The following is a 10848-nucleotide window of genomic DNA, read 5'->3' as shown; positions in this document are numbered from 1 at the left end:
ACTAGGTTGGCCTCGAACTCACAGAGAGCCACCTGCCTCTGTCTCCTGAGGGCTGGGATTAAACAAGTGTGCCACCACACCCAGCTGGCTTGAACTTTTTTTTTTATTTTATTTTTTTATTTTTTTTTTGCAATACAATTCAGTTCTACATATCAGCCACGGATTCCCTTGTTCTCCCCCCTCCCGCCCCCTCACCTTCCCCCCAGCCCACCCCCCATTCCCACCTCCTCCAGGGCAAAGCCTCCCCCGCGGACTGAGATCAACCTGGTAGACTCTGGTGATGGGATGGCCAAACACCCTAATTGTCGTGCTGGAAACCCCATCCAACTACTGAGGGATCTGGATGCAGAGATCCACGGCTAGGCCCCGGGTGGATCTCTGGGAGTCCAATTAGTGAGAATGAGGAGAGTTTATATGAGCGAGAATTGTTGAGACCAAGGTTGGATAAAGCACAGGGACAAATAACCAAACGAATGGAAACACATGAGCTATGAACCAATGGCTGAGGGGTCACCAATTGGCTTGAACTTTTAATTTAAAAAATTCAAAGACAGTTCCTAAGCATTCAAAACAACCGTGTAGATTGAAACAAGTGTGATAATAAAGTATGCAACAGGACTCAGGCTGTCAAAGTAACCAGACCTTCCTGCCCCTTGTCTAAGACGCAGCATGTGGCTCGTCAGAGACCCACAGACATCATAATGACAGCTAGAAACTGTTCGGATGAGTTTAGAGTGAGCCTGAGGGTTGGTTCACATGATGGACATCCGCCCCTCTGTGAACCTGCACAAAGCAAGACGCTTGCTGCAGGTCGCAGGAATGTGAAGCAGGAATTCAGCAGACCATAGCAAAACTAATACCTGGAAGGCGCAGGGCTTTTCCAGAGGAAAAAGCCGAGCCTCAGGGAGTCTCGGTGTTACTCGGCTTTGTAAACATATCAGCTGTTTTCTGCTATGAATTTCATGTGCACTTTTATAGTTTTCCCAATTGACTCTTTTTCCTAAGAACTACTAAACAGTGTGGATTGATCTTTCCTTGGACACACACAGTTAAGGCATTTGGATTACAGCCTCAGGCAAGGCTTCCTTCCTCCAGGCCTTTTGTCTCTCCTTTCTTAGCATTAGAATCAGAAATCTCCTTTAGCTACATCCAGGGCCAGAGCTAGCTCCCGACAAAAGCATTTTATCTGAGACACCTATCAACACCCAAAGACCAACGCAGACAGAATAGAGTCCCCTGAGTTAAAGTAAATATCCATCTGAAGAGACCACCCAGGTCAGGCGGACCTCAGACCCTCCTTTCTTACACAGCCTTAGTAGAACTTCCCTTTTGACATTTAACTTAGAACAAAAGGGTTTTTGCACACCAGGTACATCAAGCTGTGACACAGCTGCCTAGATGTCCCCACCCTGCCAGTAACGACACAGCCGAGTTACCGAGACAGTTAAAGCACCAAAGAAATATAAGCAGTTTTCATTTTACACATGATTTATCCTAACATTATAGACTCCTAACATTTTACCTAACCACTTCTAGGAATGTAGTTTGAGCACATAAATTCCCTTTTTCTGATATATTAACTGATTTTAGCTCTTAGTTGACCTCCTCCCTTAACCACTCCCCTTTTGGGTTGTAAAAGAAAGCCTGAGAGTCACTGCCTGAGGAAAACTTTTCTTCCCTGATGACCCTGTAAGAATTCAAGCCTGGTGACCTTGCCTTAGTCAGAGCACTGCTATTGCATGGTATATAACTCGAAACCTCAGAGACTTGGGGGAGAACTAGATTGGAGGAGTAGAAGACAGAACTGGAAGGTCGAAATGGAAGGCGAGGAAGAGCCGGACGGGGAAGAACTAGGTGGGTAAGAACAAGATGAGAAGGACAAGATGGGGCAGAACTAAGATGAAGGATTAAGGTGGCACTTAGAGCGAACAGCAGAAAGATGCAGGGAGACTCAGGCAAGAAAGGAACTAAGTAGCAGAGCAGAGTAGAAGCCATGTAGAGGGAGAACTCACTCAGAAAAATAAAGTGAATGGATTAAAGAGTTTCGTGTACATGGATTCATTCAGTATCATCAAAGATTAATATGTCAGCTGGTTGTAGATTCTTCCACGGACCCTGGGAGAGGGCTATCGAGGGGCTGATGGGTGATGTCATTCTGTATATGTTGTTCTGATTGGTTGATAAATAATAAAGCTGTTTGGCCAATGGTGAGACAGAATAAAGTTAGGTGGGACATTCTAACTAGAGAGAGAAAAAGGCAGAGCTGGGAGACGCTGCTAGCCGCCACCAGGAGAAGCAAGATGCAAAGATACCGGTAAGCCACAAGCCACATGGCAAAGTATAGATTTATGGAAATGGGTTAACTTAAGATATAAGAGCTAGGTAGCAAGAATCCTACCATTGCCATAGATTAAAAATAATATAAGCCTGTGTGTGTTTATTTGGGTCTGAGCGGCTGCGGACCAGGCAGGACACAGGAAAACTTTCAGCTACAAGGGGCTGGACCCCAATAGTCCTGCTAGACACTAATCTTGGTTCCAATCAGAGCTGAAGAGCTAGTTTCAAAAGTAAATCCAAGAAATGAACCATCGGCTCAGAAGACGACTTCAGTGCAGTGGTCGCTGCAGGAGAATTTACACGCCATCACGAAGGACTCATGTTAGTGCAAACTCAAGGTCTCTGTTATGCATATTTTAAGCTTTATTATGTATTATTTGCATGAAGTAGATTTTCTGGGTGTGGTATTGGTTGCATTTGACAACATCAGCACCTTGACCTTTTCCCCCAATAATTTTCTTATCTAATGAAACCTCACTGCTTACATGTGGAGTTTAAATATAACTTAATGAGTCCCCAGATTGCTAAATAGAGGTAAGAAATAGACACAAACCAGCAAATAAAATAAATAAGTGAAGTCTTACTCTGGTTTTCTGGAGCATTTTTCTGTTTTCAGAGTGATTTAGAGAAAACATCTTGAATATATTCAGTCGTACTGTCTCCCTGTCTATCCCTTCGTGTGTTTACCTGTACCCATTTTTCCCAATGATGCTTTATAGTTTTCCAAACGAAAGTCTTCCTAGTCTGCTGTTAGTGCTGGCTGAATATTTGGCATTTTTAGTATCATCTTTTTGACTTTGTTTTCATTTGTTTCTGGCAGAATTTTTTTTTACAATGGCTTTGTATCCTACATTTTTAATTTTCTTAGTAATACTATGCATTTGTCTGTTTTTTTTTTTACTTCCTAAGTATCTAGTTATATCAAAAAGGAAACGATTAAATTTTGTATCCTTTGAAATCCTAATACCCTTTTGTTGATTCATTTTACCATTTTTTCACTGCCCAACACCATAATGTACTAGATACCATGTGGGGAGTTTCAATGCTCTGCCCCCATGTCTGATGTGCAAAGCAAGACAGCTGTCTTTCCCAGGTCAAACAAATTGCTTTTTATTACAGATTTCCTAAGAAATCAATTCTTTCAAAAAAAAAAAAAAAGGAAAGAAAAACAAAAACAAAACAAAACAACTTTAATGCTAAATTCTACCACAGTCCATTTTCTGAGTCTATCCAGGTGATCAAAGGCTTTTCTCCATCTTTTCAATTAATGTGGATTGCATGGACTGATTCCAAACGTTGAAACACTCTGGCCTTCCTAAACAAATTCTTATATTGTCACTTGATTGAAGCTTCTAACATTCTCTCAGCAATTCAACACCTCCTTTCCACATCTGATCTTTCTGCTCTTGACGGTGGATGTAACACTTTCGTGTTTCCGCCCCGACTTTACCACAGTAATGGCTGGAAACTGGAGTTGTCAACAAATAAACTCCATCTTCCATCAGCTGCTTTTGTCTGGGTGCTTGTTACAGAAACAGAAATGAACTGAATGGACCAGACCAGAAAGCTGAGTCTGTGAGGCTGGAACGAGGGACGGGCGGACGGAGTGAAACCTTCAACAGCCCTACCCTAGTGACCTACTTCTGCGGCCAGACTCATCTGGTCCACTTCCCAAAATGTCGCCATCATCCAGAGAACAGTTTTCAAAACATGAGACTCTTGAGATTCAAGGCACAGCATCCCACCCCCGGCCCTCAGCGTCTCCTGGCCATCTCCTAATGCGAAGGAATCTGCAGCAGGGGTCACTGATCGGTAGTTGCGTTCTGTAACATGTGTGGATCTTTTCAGTTTGCTCCCACAGCTGTCCCCCTCTCTCTTTCTCACTCGTTATCCAAGACCTGGACCTCAGACTTGAGATTTATTTCCCTGAAGATATGGATAAAAGCCATCTCAAGAGCCAAATATCGATTCTGAATCTCTCCTTTTAAAAAATCTATTTGGGGAGTTTGTATATAAGTGTACTATATCTGTATATTTACATCATTTCCACCCTTCCCTCTCTCCTCCAGCTCTTCCTATGATCCCTCAACCACTTCCTCCCAATTCTAGAATTCATGACTTCTTCACACACACACACACACACACACACACACACACACACACACACACACACACACACAAATGCACACAGCATGTGCACATAGATATATACTGAGTCCAGTTAGTGTTGTCCTTATTTGCATACTGAATCTCTTAAAACTTTCTTTGAGGATTTTACATGTGTATAAAATGGGAGGGGGTCACATTCACCTTCATGTCCCCCTCCAGCTCCCCACAGATTTCCCCCCATGTTGATCCTGAGTACAGCAGCCCTGCTCTGGGGTTTGTTAGGTGAGGACATGTCTTCAAGTAATAGCATCCGCTATTTAGATACCTAAAACCCTGGTGAACCTGGGATTTCTGACTAACCCCTGAGCTTGTAAACGGTACTCAACATGCAGACTTAGAGTGACCACACGTGTTCCTCAGACTCCTCCTCCCCGCCAAAAACTTGCTTAGACACCAAAAAACACTTCATAACTCATCCAAGACGTTTATTTGTAGAAAAAAAATACACTTTGGAGAAACAGCAAGCCACAAGTAGATAGAAGATATCTCCATGCAATGCTCAGAAAGTTCCACAGAAGAGGAAGAACTCCGTGATATTCGTCACAGGAATTACGTAGTGACTGTAAATGATGGAAAATAGAAAACAGATACAGGAAGGAGGCAGAGTGCCCCAGACAGACATTAGACCAGAGAGCCACTCTCCAGGCTGAAGGCTGGAAACTGCAGATGTGCGTCTCCCCACGGAGGCGAACAACTGAGAAAAGGGACCTCAGTCACTGTCACAGCGAGTTTCTTCACTGAGCGTCTATTGAAGGCATCGCCTGTGGTGGGACACACATGGTTACCAGGGAGTTCAGGACAAGCACCGAGAGCCCCTCGCTTCCTTCCTCATCCCTCTTGACCGTTTGACTCGGGGAGTCCTTACACGTTGATTTGGGTTCCCAACAGGAACTGCAAACCCTGTTTTGTACAGAGGCCAACATGCCTCACCTCCCCCTGGATCCCTTTAGAAGCGTCTCTTAGACTAAAAAGTCAGTGCTACTCATTTCCAGTTCATGCCATGGATCCAAAGGCTTCAGACTCTGGAGCCGAGGCTGCTGCATGCTCGGAAGTGGCTGAGCCCAGAGACTAGCCTCCCCAAGTCACCAGGACGCAACGTTCTCACGTGAGTCCATGGTCTTGGGAGTTGAAGAAAATTCCTAAGACCCAAGATGTGGTCCAGGAGCAGCCATGGAAGGGATCACAGATCCTGAAGGTTTGGACCAGCCGATGCTACGCTATGATGCTACCTACGGCTTGATTCCTTCCAACAAAAGGGATTAAGAGGCACCGTTTTTCCCCACCCTTTTCTTAAAGGCACCACACACCCTTGCCTCTGCCTTCTCTCCTCAGACACACGCACATCTGTCAGTCTCTGGCCATGTCTCACCTACCTGCAAGCATCTCACAGGGCTCCTTGGCGGCGTTCTGCAGCATTGCGTCTTTGCATACCCTTGATGATGAAGACAACCCCGGCAATGATGCCCACTAGACCCACAAACAGCCCGAGAGCACACACCACGTTCTCTTTAGTTTCTGGGAGGGGGGGTTGCTCTTCAAACTCTGGGGAAAAATAAAACAAAGTAGCTGTCAATTACTGTGGTGGGGGTAGCGTTGGTGACTGATGTAATAAAGAAAGTGACTTCTGGGGCTGGGGAGGTGGCTCCACATTTAAGAGAACTGGCTGCTCTCGCAGAGGACCTGGGTTTCATCCCCAGTATCCATATGGCAGCTCACAACTGTCCATAGCTCCAGTTCCAGGGGATCTGACATCCTTTTCTGACCTCTAGGGGAACCAGGCACTTACATGGTGCACCAACATACACACAGGCAAAACACTCATACACATAATTGTTTTTTTCCTCAAAAGTGGAGGATCCTGGTTAGGGAGAGAACAGAGGTGTGTAAATGGCAATCAGTGTTATGAAACACTGTAAACTGTTAGTTTTTGGTTCTGGAAATTGAACTTGAGGCGCCACACATGTGAGTCAAGTGTGCTACCTCTGAGCTGTGTTCCCATCCCTACTAAGGGTCCAGAATCCAGCATCAGAGCAAGAAGTCTTAAAGTGAAGTAATGAATGTGCCGTACCCCAGTGCTTGAGCAGAGGCTCCTCTAAACCCCAGTGCTCCACCATGCAGTCATAGACATCTGTGGTGGATGGCAGGAATGTCAGATAGTGGAATTTTCGGAAGAGGTGGTCCTCCCTGGGTAGAAACACTGTCTCTGATACACCCGTGGTGACAGGCTGTCCGTTCCGAAGCCAGGTGACATTGACCACTGGAGGGGAGAACTTGTCGACGAAGCAGATGAGGATGTTGGGCTCCCCCAGGCTCACCGGACTGTTGGGGAGCACAGTCACCTCTGGGGCTACTGTGGGGGACATAACATAAATCAGCTTTTTGTTCTCTCAGTGAGTTCCTCTCCTCCCCATGCTGGCCTGTGGTACAGTTCTGCCTCAGGACTCTAAAGCTGTGCCCTGAGGAGTCGTGTTATCCAATATGATCTTTTGGAGTCAGTATCGAGGTATGTGATACCCACCCACCAACCCACCCACACCCACTCCAGTTCCTAACCTCCCCTGTGTAGACAGACTCAGGGCAATGACTGCGTGAGTGATAGTGTATGGATAAGACAAAACTAAAACAGCAAAAAAGGCCTAGATTTCTAAAATCCCTGGGCCTGTGGCCTGAGAACTGGGTTTGCTGCACCGAGCAAGCATAGGTCTTGGGAGGGAAAGTCAGAACACCCTGGGACAGATTTCCAAGGCATCTATTTTAAAGCTACGAGTTCCCACATCTGGGAGGAGGTGATACAGAGGAAAAGTGAGTACCATTGACATCTGGAGTGTGGTTGGAACGTTTTATCATGATGTCCAGGTTGGCTTTGTCCACAGCTATATTGGCCAATGCACCTTGAGCTTCAAAGCTGGCAAACTGTCCAAACTCTTTAAGTCTCCAGATGGTCTCTGACTTTTCAGTATCCACATGGAAAATCTCATCACCGTCAAAGTCAAACATAAACTCTCCTTTTTGGTCTGGGGAAAGAAAGAACTCCGCCTGGATGATTGTGTGTTCCTCTGAAAAGAAAGGAAAGGAAGTTAGTGAGGGAAATGGGAGAGGGAGATGAAAAACCCACGTGCGTTTGGGTTGGAGGTGATGGATTGGCGCTGGACAAGTAGATTAGCAGAGGATGGAGTGCGGGCTAGGAGACGGGGTCTGGGTGATGGACATCCGTGCTGAGCAAAGTGGGAGGGTGAGAAAGAGAGAGCTGTGTTAGAGAGGGAAATGGATGACAATGCAAGACACAGCCTTGGACACAGTCTTCTTTGTTAACCCACCAGGTCAAATTAGTGTTGTCCCTGTGTGCACGCAGATGAGGTCACCCAATGAAGCATGAGCCACCTACCAGTGGCCACCCCCCAACACACACACACACACACACACACACACACACACACACACACACACACACCAAAAAAGAAGTAACTCTCCATCAGTTGACATCAACTGTAAACAGCTCCTCAGCTAGGGGCAGGACCTCAAGAGCCCCTCCGTGATCCGTGCTGGATTGTTTAACTGGCTTGTGCAGGTAACCACAGCCACTGCAAATTCATTCATGTGTGTGACAGCCATGTCATGTCTGACAGACGGTATCTCACAGCAGCCCTCCCCATCCTCGGCCCTTAGATTCTTTCTGTCCCCTCTTCTACAATGTCCCCTGAGCCTTGAGGGAGAGGCAGGTTTGAGGGGGTGTTTAATGACTTCGTGACTCTGGGAATCTAGCGGCATTGTATAAGAAAGGAACCTTCCTGGCTCCCTGTGGTGCAGGTGTAAACCCCTTAGGTCAGCACACCAGCGAGGCTCTTTCTCCTGATGCTGCATTCTGTTTGAAAGGATGGATTAGGAACTCTGGAACCCAACACAGTCGTGACACCGGATCCCTTTGCATACCCTGTGATCAGAGCAGATCTCGATCTACTTAACACATGTGTTTCCAATCACAGAGTCCTGTTCTACCAGGATAGGTTTGAGACAAGAACTTTCTTAGCACCTCATCAGGCCTCTAACAAACACTGCTGACATTGTGTGGACAGAAGCTGATTTAAGCACTAAGGACTAGACCCTTAGAGACATAAGTGTCGCCTGAGGTGCCCAGAGCTTGAGACAGAGACCTTGCAACATTGTGGACCACTTACACTCACTCCAAGGCTTCCTCTGTGAGAAGGGGTATAGCTTTGAAACTTGACCTGTATGTAAACACTACTTAGACTGTGACTGAGCTTTTTTGGGACACAGTCTATTATGTCTGACAAGGAGAATAAACAGCAGCGAGGGAGATGAGGAGACCTTTGCTTCTCTGTTGTCTTTAGGAATAAGGTGACCGATTTTAATGTCTGACCAAGGTATTTAATTTACAGTTGCCTTAATGCACAAACATATATTCTGGATGCCTCACAGGAAGAGCATCTGCCTTTCTAAGTCCTTGGGCAATGAAGCCTATACTTGCTGTTGCGTGGCTGGAGCTGAGTTTCCACATATCTCCTTTCCTCCTGTAGCCGTCTACAGGGTCCCTGCGGATGCACAGCCCTTCTCACAACAGTGTCTACATCAGCACCAAACATTTGCTTTGGAGACGTTGACAGAGTCTAGTCCGTCGTCTCCACTTAACGCGTGTTTCTGCTCTCTGGTAAACAGAGCCCAGCGGTGGTGACCCCGGATGCCATAACGTCTGCTGTGTCACACAGAGGGATGGGTGTCCCACCCCGGACGCCATAACGTCTGCTGTGTCACACAGAGGGATGGGTGTCCCACCCCAGACGCCATGACGCCACCCCTGCCCCAAGAGTCAGTGAATTAAACACACTTCATATCAGTGTGCCTGCTGTCCCCGCCCCTCCTCCTGGGTAGATTTGGGGGTGGGGGACTGATGACCTTTCTTTCTAATGATCTTCAACACAGTGTCTGTGGCTGAAATACAACGGGTTTCACATGGTGACAATGAACTGCCGTGTACTCAGCCAAGAACAGCACTCAGGGCTCCTCATATATTTTTTCAATTAATCTTCACAACATTGTGAGGGACTTCTAATTATATCCCTAAAAAAATTAAAACCCAGATATATGATTTGTTGGTGCCTTTGGAAAACTACTTCCCCATAGCCCCCAAAGTCTGGCCTCTGGTGAAATGGTGGTCCTCAGCAACACAGGCCTCGGTTTGTCTTGCTCAACTAAGTCTGACTTACTTCACTTGGAAGGAAGAATTTCCCCAAAACTATAACTGCTTTGTAACCTTCAGATTCAAACTTACAGGCGCTTGTCATTCTTACTTCTCAGTCCAAAGACTGTCTTACAAATGCCCACAGTACATGTCTTACAGATGCCCACTGCACGTTTCTTACAGATGCCCACTACACATTCCTTACAGATGCCCACTGCACATTTCTCCAAAGCCTCATAGTCTCCTGTCCCTTAGCACTTACCTTTGATAGCCCATGACTTCTGGGGGCCCATCAGGACAGCCATGAAGAAAAGTCTTAACACCATGGCTCCAGTTGTGGCCATTTTCTTCTTGGGTGTTTGGTGGGGTCAGAAGAGATCACAGACTGAGGCAGAATTAACGAGAACAAAAAGGGATTAAAATCCAATCACTTTCTTTTTAGCCAATCAGAAAAGTTGTTCAGGCTGACACATCTGTTGCTAGGGAAAGGACTCCAACAAACAGGTTCTATGCAACCCACTATTTAATATCATATTCTCTACTTATCGTTTCAAGAAATTATTCTCTTCAAGAAGAAATTTCTCCATTTATTCAAAAAACAGAGTCTTTAGACAAACTGAACAACAATAACAACAAAAAAAACTTCAAGAGTTTGGGAATGTTGGTCAAACACAAACTCTTCTGTCCCAATCTAAATTCTGTCTGAAACACATTAGTGAGGATAGAATAGATTTTTAAAAATCACAGATTGTAGCTCTGGATATGACATCTGGGAAGGCTGCTTTTGCGGGACACTGAATCATCTAAAGAGAAATTGAACAACTGGGCCATGGAGACTGTCTGGATTCTGGTGAAGGAACGTTACTCAAGGATCCCTTGTTGCTGGCTACATCTCCATTTCCAGTGTGCTGAACCCCAACATGGTCAGCTCAGGCTGAGATCCCAGGACCATTGGCATCCACTATATTCTGAGAACGTCGGTAAATAAACTGAGTCCCAGGGCTCCAAAGACTAGAGAGAGCTGGAACGCCATGTCTGGAAAGTGGGCAGCGATCACTAGAAGCCAGGGGCTATACCGGGTGCTTCCTCCAATTTCTGTCATGGCCTGGATCTCTAGCCAGAATGCAACCTGAGGATGGAGCCTC

At 45.9% G+C, this 10848-nt stretch overlaps 1 protein-coding gene across 1 annotated transcript; it reads right to left on the bottom strand.

Moving 5' to 3' along the window:
• Window positions 1–4914: 4914 nt before the first annotated feature.
• Window positions 4915–10078, bottom strand: LOC128114003 (H-2 class II histocompatibility antigen, E-U alpha chain). Its single transcript, XM_052743843.1, has 5 exons — window positions 9966–10078; window positions 7317–7562; window positions 6575–6856; window positions 5880–6048; window positions 4915–5267 (listed from the first exon to the last, which is right to left on the bottom strand). The coding sequence occupies exons 1-4, from the start codon at window positions 10045–10047 to the stop codon at window positions 5891–5893; spliced, it is 768 nt and encodes a 255-aa protein (XP_052599803.1). The 5' UTR covers window positions 10048–10078; the 3' UTR covers window positions 4915–5267; window positions 5880–5890.
• Between the last annotated feature and the right edge of the window lie 770 nt (window positions 10079–10848).

This window comes from Peromyscus californicus, unplaced genomic scaffold (genome assembly GCF_007827085.1).
Source record: "Peromyscus californicus insignis strain IS unplaced genomic scaffold, ASM782708v3 Scaffold_19__1_contigs__length_69161282, whole genome shotgun sequence".
Lineage (NCBI taxonomy): Eukaryota > Metazoa > Chordata > Mammalia > Rodentia > Cricetidae > Peromyscus > Peromyscus californicus.
The sequence above is the reverse complement of the archived record's forward strand: the minus strand, read 5'-3'. Positions and strand labels throughout refer to the sequence as shown.

Excerpts from the sequence above, each read along its gene's own strand:
- LOC128114003 (XM_052743843.1), bottom strand. The coding sequence starts at position 10,047 with ATGGCCACAACTGGAGCCATGGTGTTAAGACTTTTCTTCATGGCTGTC. Across the intron at positions 7,563-9,965 it reads GAAGTCATGGGCTATCAAAG|AGGAACACACAATCATCCAG; the intron begins GTAAGTGCTAAG and ends CTTTCTTTTCAG. Across the intron at positions 6,049-6,574 it reads GCCTCTGCTCAAGCACTGGG|AGTTTGAAGAGCAACCCCCC; the intron begins GTACGGCACATT and ends ATTTTTCCCCAG.